Raw genomic sequence first — 11,682 nt, forward strand, 5'->3', positions numbered from 1 at the left:
CCCCCCCCCACACACACATGCACACACGCACACGCACACACGCACACGCACACACAGAACCAAGCCAATGAGCTTGTGGACACTCTCATGCGCTGTACGCCGCACTACGTCCGCTGCATCAAGCCCAATGAGACCAAGCGCCCGCGCGATTGGGAGAACGACCGTGTCCTGCATCAGGTCCGCTACCTGAACCTCAAGGAGAACATCCGCATTCGTCGTGCCGGTTATGCCTTCCGTCAGCCCTTCGACAAGTTCGTCCGGCGCTTTGCCATTCTCACGCCGGAGACCTTCCCCGAGTGGCGCAGCGGCACCGCGCAGCAGGGCTGCCTGCACATCATGAAGGCCTGCGATGTGGACCCCACCCAGTATCAGATGGGTAACTCCAAGATCTTCATCAAGAGCCCGGAGTCGCTTTTCATGCTGGAGGAGCTCCGCAACCGCAAGTACCATGGGTATGCGCTGAAGATCCAGCGCGCCTACCGCCGCTGGAAGGCGGCCAAGTACTTCGTCGAGCTGAAGCAGCGCTCGCAGGACATCATGTACGGGCAGAAGGAGCGCAAGCGCATTTCCCTGCGTCGCGAGTTCATCGGCGATTACATCGGCTTCATCGAGAACCCGGCCCTGCGTGTGCTGCTGCCCAAGCGCGAGCGCGTCATCTTCGCCGACAATGTCACCAAGTATGAGCGTCGCTTCAAGCCGCAGCAGCGTGTCCTGCTCATGACCGACCGTGTGATCTACCTGATTGCCCTGGAGGTGATGAAGGACGGCCCGCAGAAGGGCCAGGCCGTGCATGTTGTCCGCCGGACCATGCCCCTGGACAAGATCGAGGCCGTCAGCGTGTCCACCCTGGCCGATGATGTGGTGGTCTTCCACATCCCCGGGGAGTATGACAATGTCTTCGAGACTGTCTTCAAGACCGAGCTCATTTCCCTGATGGTGGAGAAGGCCAAGGACCACTTCGGCAAGACCCTGAACGTGCGCTTCTCCGATGCCATCACCTACACCGTCAAGAAGGTCGGCTTCTCCGGTGCCGGTACGCGTGTCATCAAGTTCCAGCATGACAGCACCGTCAAGATCCCCACCATGAACAAGAACGGCATCATGCTGGTTCCGCCCGGCATGCCCAAGGACTCCAAGAACATCCAGCCAGCTGGCCGGGCTTCGGCCCCGCGTGCGGCTGCCTCCGGTGGCGCCCCGCGCTTCGGTGGCCCGCCCCCGGCTTCCGGCGGTTTCGGTGGTCCGCCCCCGGCTTCCGGCGGTTTCGGTGGTCCGCCTCCGGCTGCGGCCGGTGGCTTCGGCGGTCCGCCTCCGGCTGCGGCCGGCGGCTTCGGCGGTCCGCCCCCGGCTTCCGGTGGCTTCGGCGCTCCGCCCGGGGCCGGTGGTGGTGGTGCCCCGCGGTTTGGTGGTGCTCCGCCGGCCTCTGGCGGCTTCGGCGCCCCGCCTGGTGCTGGTGGCGGTGCCCCGCGCTTCGGCGGCGCGCCTCCGGCCTCCGGGTCTGGTGCTTCCGGCAAGCGTCCCGCCCCGCCGCCCGCCTCCAAGCCCAAGCTCCCGCAGTGCCGTGCGCTCTATGACTACGCGGCCTGCGAGGCTGACGAGCTGTCGCTCTCGGTTGGGGATGTGGTTTCCATCACCGCCAAGGACGACGGCGGCTGGTGGACCGGCACCTGCAATGGCCGCAAGGGTCTCTTCCCCTCGAACTACGTTGAGATGATCTAAAGGCGCCAGGCCGGCCGCCGCGCCCCCCCTCCCCCCCATGGGCCTTTCGCCATTCCAGCATTTCTCTTTGCTCCCTCTTTTATTCCCTCTCTCTCTCTGTGGGCCGCCTCCTCCAGGGGGGGAGGAACGCTGTGCGTTCTCCTCCCCCGGCAGTCGAGGCCACCTTCGCCCCCCCCCCTCCCCTCTCCTCTTCATCCCTCTGTGTGGTGTTCGGTGCGCGCGCCGCCTGCCAGTGGCCCGCCCTCTGCCGTGCAAGGTCGCCCGACAAAGTGTGGGCGGCCCATCTGCCCGCCCTCTTCCTCCCTTCTGCAATAAAACCTCAACATTGACGAGGGCGCGTCTGCCGTTGTTTCGCCCGTGCTCTTTCCGGGGGAGCGGGGGAGCGGGGGTATTTGTTGAGGTCTTTCCCCGTTCGCCGGGTGGAGTGTCGGGCTCCATGCGTGCGTGCGCGCGCATGCACTCTTGCACATGGGAATGTAGGTGCTATATTGTGTCTTGCCGTGCCTCGATGCATGTTTGAACAACACACACATACGCGCGCGGATGTGGGAGGGGGGGGGGGGCGAAGGAGGGGGCCGCGCTGTCGGGATAATGCAAGCAGGGGGCAACCGTCTCTGTGATCAGTGGGACAGGGCGTTGAGAACTGTGAGTAGCAGTTCACACCGGTAGAGTCCCTGGGTATTGGTGATGGCCAGGAGGGACCCGGCCACCGGGCGCTCGGTTACCACTTCGTCAGCGACGTCGAAGGTGTCGGCCACCGGCGAGCCAAGACCGTCCAGGTGCAGGTGGGAATGGCCCAGGCTGGGGCCACTGGCCCCGGTTGCGCTGCCACCACCACCGCCGCCGCCGCCGCCGCCGCCGCCACCGCCGCCGCCGCCGCCGCCGCCGCTGCCCGGTGGCCCGGCCGGTGTGGATGTGGGAATTAGCCCACGCGCCAAGGCCACCAGCAGGGCCAGGTCGTCGCGCTCGCGTCCGAGTGCTGGAGGCCCGGCACCGCCGACGGCCAGGGCCTGACGCCCGGCCACCGGCCCGGCCAGTGAGTCGGTCGTGAGCAGCAAATCCACCGGGGCTCGAAGCGCGGTATCCGCCCGAAGCCAGGGGTTGGTGGGAATGGTGTCCATGTCGGCCAGCTGGGCCGCGAGCAAACGCATCCGGCATGCTTCAATCAGCTCGGGAACTGGCCGATTCGTCGCGAAAGCAAGGAGAAGGATGGGCAGGAGTGAGCAAACTAAGCACGGGAAAGGCAGCAGCTCGGCAAGTGCGACTGGGTGTGCCCAATGCAGGCAGGACACAGTCTGAGGGAGGCGGGCGGAAGGGGCGAGATGGGTCACAGTCCAGCGTCAGCGGCCAAGTGGCCGCCGGAGAGGCAGGACACACGCACCAACGAGATGGCGCCGGGAGAGGACCGGCAGCGAGGCCTCGATGGCCGGCATGGCTCCGGGAGCCAGCGCCAGGCGTCCAATCCAGGCCGTGTACCACTGGTCCGGAGTGAGGAGTGGCCGGACAGTACGGCGACCAGGACCCAGCGGGCCGAAGCCCGCTGGACCGGCCGACAATCCCAAATACGCTGCGAGATCCAGGAGGTCCGGCCGCCGGGCAACCAAGGCCCAGTCCTGCGCCATCAGCACACAGCGAAGGCGCTGAAGCTGGGCGAGAGCCACGGCCTCCTGCTCGAGGGCTGTTGTGGGTCCCGGCGACCCGGGCAGGCCGACCCCGGCCGGCCGGGGAAAGTAGCTGTCGCCAAGGAGCTGCGCGTGTGCGGCCGGCGGGAAGAGCTGCCAGCCGGCTGGCCAGGCAGCCGAGGAAGGCCGCACCGCGGCCAGGATCTGAAGAGCGCGCACGGTCCCGAGGTCCGCCAGGATCAGGTCGCTGGTGTGCATGCGATCATGGATGGACACGCACATTTACATAAATGTGCGTGCATGTGTGTGTGCGTGTGTGTGTGTGTGTGTGTTTTGCGGGGGAAATGCATGTCAGCACGGTTCATATGGCGAAAAGTGACTGACCCGAAAAAAGAGAATCCGAGAGAGAGAGAGAGAGAGACGCGGGGGGTCGGGGGAGAAAAAGAGGAAGAGGGAGGCAAGGCTGGCTCAAAGGCACATACCTGTTGAGGGCCGACTCGTCCGGCAAGCTGAGGACCTCGTGCGCGCTGGATTCCGTCAATGATCGAATGAAGCCGATGGCCTCATGTTCATAATGCCCCGGTGGTTTCTTGAGCAGGAGGTCTCGCAGATCGCCCACGGTGCAGGCGTGCACCGGCCGGCGCGCGGGTGCCTGGACGACATGCCCATCGGCTCTGGCCAGGCCCGCCGACGCCGAGTCGCTCCCCGCACCCCGGTGAAGCCGAGCACACTCCGGCGAGGCGAAAACCCCCTGTGCCGGGTCCAGGAAGACATAGCTCGGCTTGGGAGAGGGCAGTGCGCCGGCCACGGTGGCGGTGGCCGACCCAGCACCGAGCCGCGGGGGCGGCACCAAGGCCCCTGTGTGGATTTGTTGGACAGTCACAGGCCCAGGGGCGATGCCGGCAAAGCCGGCCACCACCAGCAGCACACGCTCGGCCAGACGAAGAACCGTGCCGACATCGGTATCTTCAAGGGGCAGGCGAAGCAGGAGGAGCAGAGGTTGGGGGGGGGGGGGGGCAGAGAGAGAGGTATGGCAAAATGCGGTCAGTAATGGGCGCCGGTGTCGTGGGCGTGGAGTGAGCATCGCTCAAGAGGCGCCTCGAGGACGGAGGCCGCTCATACCTGGCGACAAGCCCGAGTCCGGGCCGATGGGTCCAGCCCCTGGCAGACCGAACACCTGGCGCACGATCGGCCGAAGGAGGTCCCACGCACCGAGAGCCGAAATCAGCTGCAGCACATGGCCCGTGTGCAGGCGATCCGGGCTCCGGCGCAGGGGGAAAGTCGATACGCGCTCTTGCGGGAAAGACTGGTGGAGATTCTCGATCAGCCCAACCAGACGTGCGAGGACATCTGAAAAGGGAGGAGGGGAAGGAGGAGGAGGAGGAGGAGGAGGACGAGAAGGGGGCACGCACCCGGGCCCATGGGTTAGTGAGTGGGGGGAGGCCCCGGAGAGGCGCGGACGCGGCTGAGAGAGCGCACCAAGGTAAGAGGAGTCACTGGCAAGGATGCCCTCGGCTCCCGACACCGAGGGATGGTCGCGCTTGAGGTCGTCAAAGAGGAAGTACACCAGGAAGCACTCCATGACAAAGTGGTTGCACCGCTGGATCGAGTGCAAGTTGAGGCGAAAAGGGGGGGGGGGGGAGGAGCGGGGCACGCGCGAGGGTCAGTATATGGTGTGCCCCGAGGCAGGCTCCTGCCCTTCCAAAAGGTCGCACCATCGGCTGGAAGCTCGGCTGCAGTGCCAAATTCATGGCACAGAGACGCTCGATGGAGCACTCATTCTATGTGCGCGGGGAGGCCGTGCACAGGCACACATGTGCACAGACGTGCGCATGGGCGTGTGGCCATGCGAGGGGATCACAGCGGCGAGGCGCGGCCAGGCGAGTGTGAGTGGGCTGGGGTGCAGCGAGGCAGATCCATGACTGGGGGTGGCGGGCTGGAGGGGGGAAGGCGAGGAAACGCACACGCTCCAATTGATGTGGTGACACGCGCATCGGCAGCGGCAAAGATGTGACAGCCACCCCGCCGCGAGCCATGCATCGGCGCCCGGGGATGGCGGGGCCCGACTCGGTCGATCGATGACGTGCCGGAGCCGACAGCTGCACGCTCAAGTACCAGCAGCGATTTAGAAGGTGGACCAGGTCCAGCCAGGCTGACGCCGAGGCGGCCAATCGACCGGCCAGCTGCCGGGGCAGCACGGTGGACCCAGGCACACCGGCCCGGCCGGCGGTGCCGCCCCCGCCGAGCAGGACCTGCATCAGCAGCACCGAGCTGGCCAGGGCACGAGCATGCCCAATGCGGTAGGACTGTGCGCACCAAGAGAAGAGGACACTGAGCAGGGCCTGCCTGTCGTTGCCGGAGCTCGGTGCCCGGGAGGTGGCAAATCCATGGGACAGGAGCTTCGGCGTGAGGACCATCTCCCCAACAGCGGCGGCCAGGCCCGGCGGTGTGCTGGTGCTGTTGGCGGCCGGCGAGGTGCCAGAGTTGCTGGTCACCGGGCCCCCGGGGCCCTGGCCGCCAGCCACCAAGCCCGGGGCCAGGACATCGGACGCATGCACGGACGGGCCGCCATCACGCCCAGCCAGTCGGTGTGTCAGCCATCCGGCAATCCGGTAGCCGGGGAAGGCGTCAGCCACGCCAGCCGGCGCGGCCGTCTCCAACGGGCTGGCCACCTCGGCGTAGCACAGCAGCCCGGCCAGGGCCAGCATCCGCCGACAGAAGGCCGGGCCATCGGACCCGGCCGAGGCGTCATTCCCCTGGACATTGAGAATGTCCAGGCGCCGGAGGTACAGTCGCAAGAGAAGCTAAGGGGCGAGGAGGGGCGGCAGTGTCAGGCGCGTGTGTGCGCAATTAATTATGTCCTGCCTTGGGCATGTCGTGAGCATGGCCTTCGACATGCACATCGTGCCGGGGCCCCGCCACAGCAGGGATATGGGGAAATGGGCGGGCAAGGCCCGGGCACGACATGGCGGCAAATGCACGCACCTGAAGGGATTCTGACTGGATGGGCATCACCTGCAGTGCACGAATCAGCCGGAAGAAGGACCCCGATCTTGCGCTGCTCACAAAGTCCTCGAAGTATAGGCGGCCTGGGCGATGGACAAGGAAGCGACAGGAGAGGGGGGCGGGGAGTGCAGGGTGCGAAGCAAAAATCCCCCGATGGGCAAGTGGGCGTGTGTGTGTGTGTGTGAGAGAGAGAGAGCGACAAAGAGGAAGGCGGACAGAGGCGAGGATGCGCCGTTGGACACAGCCCCCTGGCCAGGTACCAGGACGCACCGGCAAGAAAGAGGACATAGCTGGCGTCCGGCGAAGACCCATCGGCCGGGGCAACGACACTCTTGGTCAGCCGGGCAATCAAGGGGGTGCGGGTGGCGCTGTCAGCATCGCGCGTCTCGCTTGTGGCCGTGGAGACGAAGAGCCGCGCGAAAGCCAGCGCGTCGACCGCCTCCGAGGCACCGGCGGCGATGTCGGTGCTCGTTGTTGCGGTTGTTGTTGCCGACGCCATCGGCCCCCCGGAGGCCGGCGTCACCATCGTCGGGGGGTGCGCCCCGCTGCCCAGGTCGAAGAACTCCGCCAGCTGCGATCGCGGCAGGGCGGCCAAATCCTCGAAGACGGTGCCCGTAAAGGACACTTCCGGGAGGCCTGGGTGGGGTTTTTTTTTCGACCGAGCAAGTTACGGACAAAGGTCAGATCGATGTGCACGCAGGGGAGAGCCAGGCAATGCGACATGGGCCCGGGCAGGTCCCGGGGCATGGGGGACCCCTGCGCCCGGCCATCGGGGCCGGTGCGTACCGGTTGCCATCCAGATGGCCTCCAGACGGGTGTCTTCCACGCTCACCGGGCTGGCGAGGATGCTGAAGGCGTGCAGGGCCCGATCAAAGAGAACCAGCTCGTCGAGCGCCGCGAAGTCCACACACGGCCCGGGATGGCGCGGAGACAGCTGTGACACGGAGGCCGGCGGATGTCGAGCCGGGTCCGCCAGCAATTGGGTCAGCGCCGGGGTCTTGACCCCAAAGTGGCGCAGGCCGATGAGCGTGATGATGCGCAGGGCCGCTAGGGAGGAGGGCCGCTGGTCGATGGCCACCCGCCGGAGGACGCGCAGCATCAGCTCCGGGGTCAGGGCCCCGGCAGCGCCGGGCAGGGCCGGCGCCTCCAGGTGCCGCTGTGCCTCCAGAAAGGCTGCGCCCAACTGCGGCCCGGACCAGCTGGCTTCGTCGAGCGAGGGGGAGGGCCGCCGGGGAAGGCCGTCAGGCGCCTCGTCCAATAGGCGCCCCGCCGCCGCCAGAGTCCCACCCACAAGGTCGCTCCAGGGGAGGATGGTCTGCGAGGGGGGCAGGCGCCTGAGTGGGCCCGGGCCCGCAGGGCCACCCGGCCGGCCGGCCGCCGCGCCGCACGCCAGCCCCACCGACCCGCGCAGACACACGTCATAGTCCAGGACAATGCGCGACAGGGTGAGCGTGCGCCGGTCCACCAGGAAGACATCCTGTCGGGGGGCGAGCCAGGCGCCTCCGGCCATCGTGGCCGGGAGGGGCTGTGCCCCGACGGCCAGGCAAAAGTGCCACAGCTCGGCCTCCGGGGGCTCGGCCTCGCTGCAAGCCAGCCCCCGAGGCCCCGGGCGCGCGTCATGGTCCACCAGGACCGGTGTTTCGCCCGAAGGTTCCGAGGCTTCCGGCTCGTGGGCCAGGCCCTCCTCGGGCTCCTCCCCAGGAGCCGGGGTCCCTGGCCCGGGGGCGTCATGGACAGCCGCGCGCGGGGTCAGGACTTTGGTCAGCACACGCTGGCCACTGACGAGACTCCACGCCTCGAGGATGCTCCGTCGGGGGGACAGAAGCACCAAGGCCAAGAGAGTGCGCGACCGGCCGGCCGCCAGACCGGACGTGGCCGGCTCGCTGGTGCAGAAGGCCAGCTGCACATCGCGATAGCCGATCCATGTGCGCGCCAGGCGCACTTCGCACCCGAGCGCCGCATCCACCGCGAAGAGCATCACCCGGCCGGAGGCGTCGCTGGTGGCCACAAAGCGCCCGCAGGGAGATGTGGCCACGGTGCGCGCGCGCCGGTGCAAGTCCGACCAGGTGGCTCCCACGGACAGGGGGGTGCGAGGAGCCGCGCGTAGGGGCTCTTCGGGGGAAGGTGCTGCCGGCCCGGGGGAGGCTCCCAGCGGTGGTCCCGGCGGGAGCGACAGCTGGGGTGATGCCGGGGGCAGGGCCGATGGCGAGGCCGCCGGCGATGCTCGGGGCAGGGACGATGCCCCGAGCAACGACGGCGGGGAGGATTCGCCGGCTGCCGGAGACCCGCCGGTCGGCGGGCTCGGAGCCTCGAGCGGCTGCTCGTCAAATGTCTGGAAGAACTCGTCATCCCCAAAGTCCCCCATGCCGACATCCTCGTGGGTCAACATGTCGGTGTCATCCTCGGACGCGTCATTCGGTGGGTCTGCCAGTTCGTTATGTGCCGGCAGCGAGATATTGTCTGATGAGGTGCGCGCGCGCGTGTGCGCGTGTGCGTGTACACATACGCACCGACATGCACATACACATCCGCATGGCGGTAGTTGGCGGCAGGAGAGGCACGAAAGAAGGCCATGTCAGCAAGCTCAGGCGAGGCAAACAGCAAAGTAGGCAGGCCAATTGGAGGCATTTTCTTGTGCCATGTCAGCGGGCAGCCAGCCGGTGAGGGGATGAGCCGCGTACCGGAGAAGGATGGCCGCCGAGCCGAGGCGCCTGGGCTGAGGGGCGAGGATCCCCCGGTCGGGTCGTCAGACCAGGCACCCTCACGCGGGACCCACAGGTAATCGCCGCCGGCCGGGGCTCCGGCCGGGGTGTCGGCCTCCGAGGTGACTGTCACATTGATGGCCCCCAGCCCCGGGCCGCCGGATGGGCTGTCCATCGGCGCCCAGGGGAGGTCCACATCCAGACTGCCCGGGGGGTCATCCTCACGGCGGGGCCCCAGCGCGGATGACCACTGGATGGTCAGGCGCTCCTGCAGGAAGGAGGCGGGCTGGATGTCGGACCGGGTCAGATGCACCACCGAGTCATCCTCCGAGTCGCTCGAGGCATCATGGGTGGGCGTCCGAGCGGGGGAACTCGCCCGCCCGGGGCCCGGGGCCCGAGCAGCCGAGCCTGCAAGCCCGGCTGCCATGCCACCCCTGGCCAGGGAGCCCGACGGGGCCGGGACCCGGAGTTGCTGCGGGCGCTGCAGGTGTCGTTGCATCGGGCCCGGCCCCGGGGGCCCCGGGTCCGGCGCGTCCACCAGCAGCGTGTCCGGGTCCTCCTCTTCCACGGGCAGCGGCAGGACATCGACGGGTGGAGGTGCCTCGCCGGTGGTCGAGGCACCGGTCCCGGGGATCGCAGGCGCCCCGGCTCCGGGCCCGGCCCCGGCCAGCAGCCCCATGGGCAGGGATTTGAGGAAGGTGTCGAGGAGCCCCGCTCGGTGGGCATGCTGCCCGAGGCCCAGAGCACTGGCGGGCTTGCTGCCCGGGGCGCCGGCAGCACTTCGAGCCAGGGCTCGCTGGGCGTGGTCCTGCTCGAGGCCCGCCTGCGCCAGGCGCCGGGTCCGGGCCAGGGTGGCTCCGACATCTTGGGTGGTGGCCATTTGCACGGTCAGCACCGGGCCGGCTCCGCAGGTGACAATGCGCAGGGCTTCGGCCGGCATGTCGAACCCCAGCCGGGCATCGGGGGCGGCCAGTCGCAGCCATCCTGGCAGGGACCCGGGGGTGGCCAGGCCCCGGCCCAGCAGTTGCCCCACGGCCAGCGGCGCCAGGGGCATCCGACTCGGCAGGATGGCCACATCGGAAATGGCCGGCCAGACTTCCTGGCGATGGGGGGCCAGGGCTGCCGAATGCCCCGGGCGCTGGGCCCGCGACTCGGCCAGCTGCAGCTGGTATTGCTGCCCATCATCCGACCGCAGGGCCCGAGCGACGACATCTGCCGGGGCGGCCATCGGCTCCGAGCCTCGGGAGTCCACCATGGTGTCCGAGAGGCCGGCATCCGGCAGCAGGGCCATCCGGCCGGCGGTCCAGCTTGAGCCGGGGAGGGCGGGCGCCGGGGCCGGGCCCAGTGTCGATCCTGGGCTCGGTCCCGGCCCCGGCCCGGAGCCGCCGGGCGGCCCGCCGACCACAGGCGGACATGCGCCCGGCGGTGAGGCCGCCGACGCGGCCAGCGCATGGGCCGCACCGCGGGCCTTCTCCAGCAGCCCCACCGGCGAGTGGGGGAGAATCCCAAAAGACGAGGCATCCGGCGGGCCCGGGGAGTCCAGATTACTGGCCGGGCTTGGCCCGACACTCGGTGATAGTGCCAGGAAGTCGGCTCCAAGCCCGGTGGCCAGAGGCGAAAGGAGCAACGGCAGGCGTTCGAAGGGCGAGGTATCCGGCGCCCGGGGGCTCCCCGGCAGGGGGACATCCACGGTGAGATCCTGGTTCCGATGCTCGGCCACGGCGAAGGACACGATCTGGACGCCGCCCAGGCCGTCCGACACGCCGGCCGGGGTGAGGCCTCGGCCGGGCCTCATGGCCATGCCCAGTGACAGGGCCACCCGGCGGTGGAAATCCCCAAGGGGGATGGACAGCACGGATACCTCGGCCGATTCGGACGCCGGCCATTCGTGAACGACCCCGCTGTCGGCCAAGCCCGGAGGCCCATCCGGCTGGGCGGTGGCGCTGTCGGCGCCGAAGGAGCCCGGCAGGGGCGGCGTCGACGGCACTCCCGGCTGGCCAAGGGCCGGGTCCATGTCCGGGGACCGGGCGCCCGCCAGGGAGGGAGATCCGCCGGCATCCCCATGGGCGCCCGAAAGCATGGGCGACGTCGGGGCCCCGGCGAACAGGCCGCGAAAGGGCCGAGCCCCGACGGCGGCCGACTCGGCCAGATGTTCAGCCAGACTGTGGCCGGCCCCGTGGCCAGGCCCGGCGGCCACGGCCACGGCGGCCGAGGCCGCGACCGAGGCCGCAGCCGCCGCCACCGCACGCACCGAGCTGAAGGAGGGGCTGGATCCGAAGAAGCCGTCGGAAGAGGGCCGGCCCCGGGGCCCGGCAGTCGGCCGGCGCTGGACCACCACATTCAGCCCGGCCCCGGTGCCGGATGCCAGGTGGATCTTGCCCACGCGGTCGTGGCCCAGTCGCGCGCCGGGGTAGAGCTCCGACCCGGCAAAGGGTCCGGCCATGATCAGGGCAAAGAGGCGCTCGCCGGTGGTGGCCAGGTGCACAGCCAGCACACCGCGCGCCGAGCCAGTGGCCACCAGCAGCACCGGCGCGTCGGGTGGCGACCGTTCCAGGCGGAAGCAGACCAACGCCGTGTATTGTCCCCTGGGGGCCAGCAGGATGGACAGGCATGGGTGCCGGCGGGGCGGGGCGGGG

The 11,682-nt window shown here is 69.0% G+C and overlaps 2 protein-coding genes across 2 annotated transcripts in view; one reads left to right on the forward strand and one right to left on the reverse strand.

Annotated features, from left to right (window-relative positions):
• The window catches only part of H696_00830 (myosin I), a 4,885-nt gene extending 2,837 nt beyond the window's left edge, over positions 1-2,048 (forward strand). Inside the window, exon 6 of the mRNA XM_009494715.1 lies at positions 58-2,048. Within this exon, the coding sequence (XP_009492990.1) occupies positions 58-1,716 (1,659 nt within the window). The 3' untranslated portion in view covers positions 1,717-2,048. The remainder of the gene's footprint in view (positions 1-57) is intronic.
• Positions 2,049-2,185: 137 nt separating this feature from the next.
• Positions 2,186-11,682, reverse strand: part of H696_00831 (hypothetical protein) — a gene marked incomplete at its 5' end in the record, with an annotated part of 9,968 nt that continues 471 nt past the window's right edge. Inside the window, 11 exons of the mRNA XM_009494716.1 lie at positions 2,186-2,893; positions 3,098-3,585; positions 3,821-4,304; positions 4,461-4,688; positions 4,818-4,938; positions 5,054-5,119; positions 5,303-6,142; positions 6,324-6,427; positions 6,615-6,980; positions 7,131-8,804; positions 9,026-11,631. Coding sequence (XP_009492991.1) covers positions 2,337-2,893; positions 3,098-3,585; positions 3,821-4,304; positions 4,461-4,688; positions 4,818-4,938; positions 5,054-5,119; positions 5,303-6,142; positions 6,324-6,427; positions 6,615-6,980; positions 7,131-8,804; positions 9,026-11,631 — 7,534 coding nt within the window. The 3' untranslated portion in view covers positions 2,186-2,336. The remainder of the gene's footprint in view (positions 2,894-3,097; positions 3,586-3,820; positions 4,305-4,460; positions 4,689-4,817; positions 4,939-5,053; positions 5,120-5,302; positions 6,143-6,323; positions 6,428-6,614; positions 6,981-7,130; positions 8,805-9,025; positions 11,632-11,682) is intronic.

The sequence above is a fragment of the Fonticula alba genome (genome assembly GCF_000388065.1).
Source record: "Fonticula alba strain ATCC 38817 unplaced genomic scaffold supercont2.1, whole genome shotgun sequence".
NCBI lineage: Eukaryota > Rotosphaerida > Fonticulaceae > Fonticula > Fonticula alba.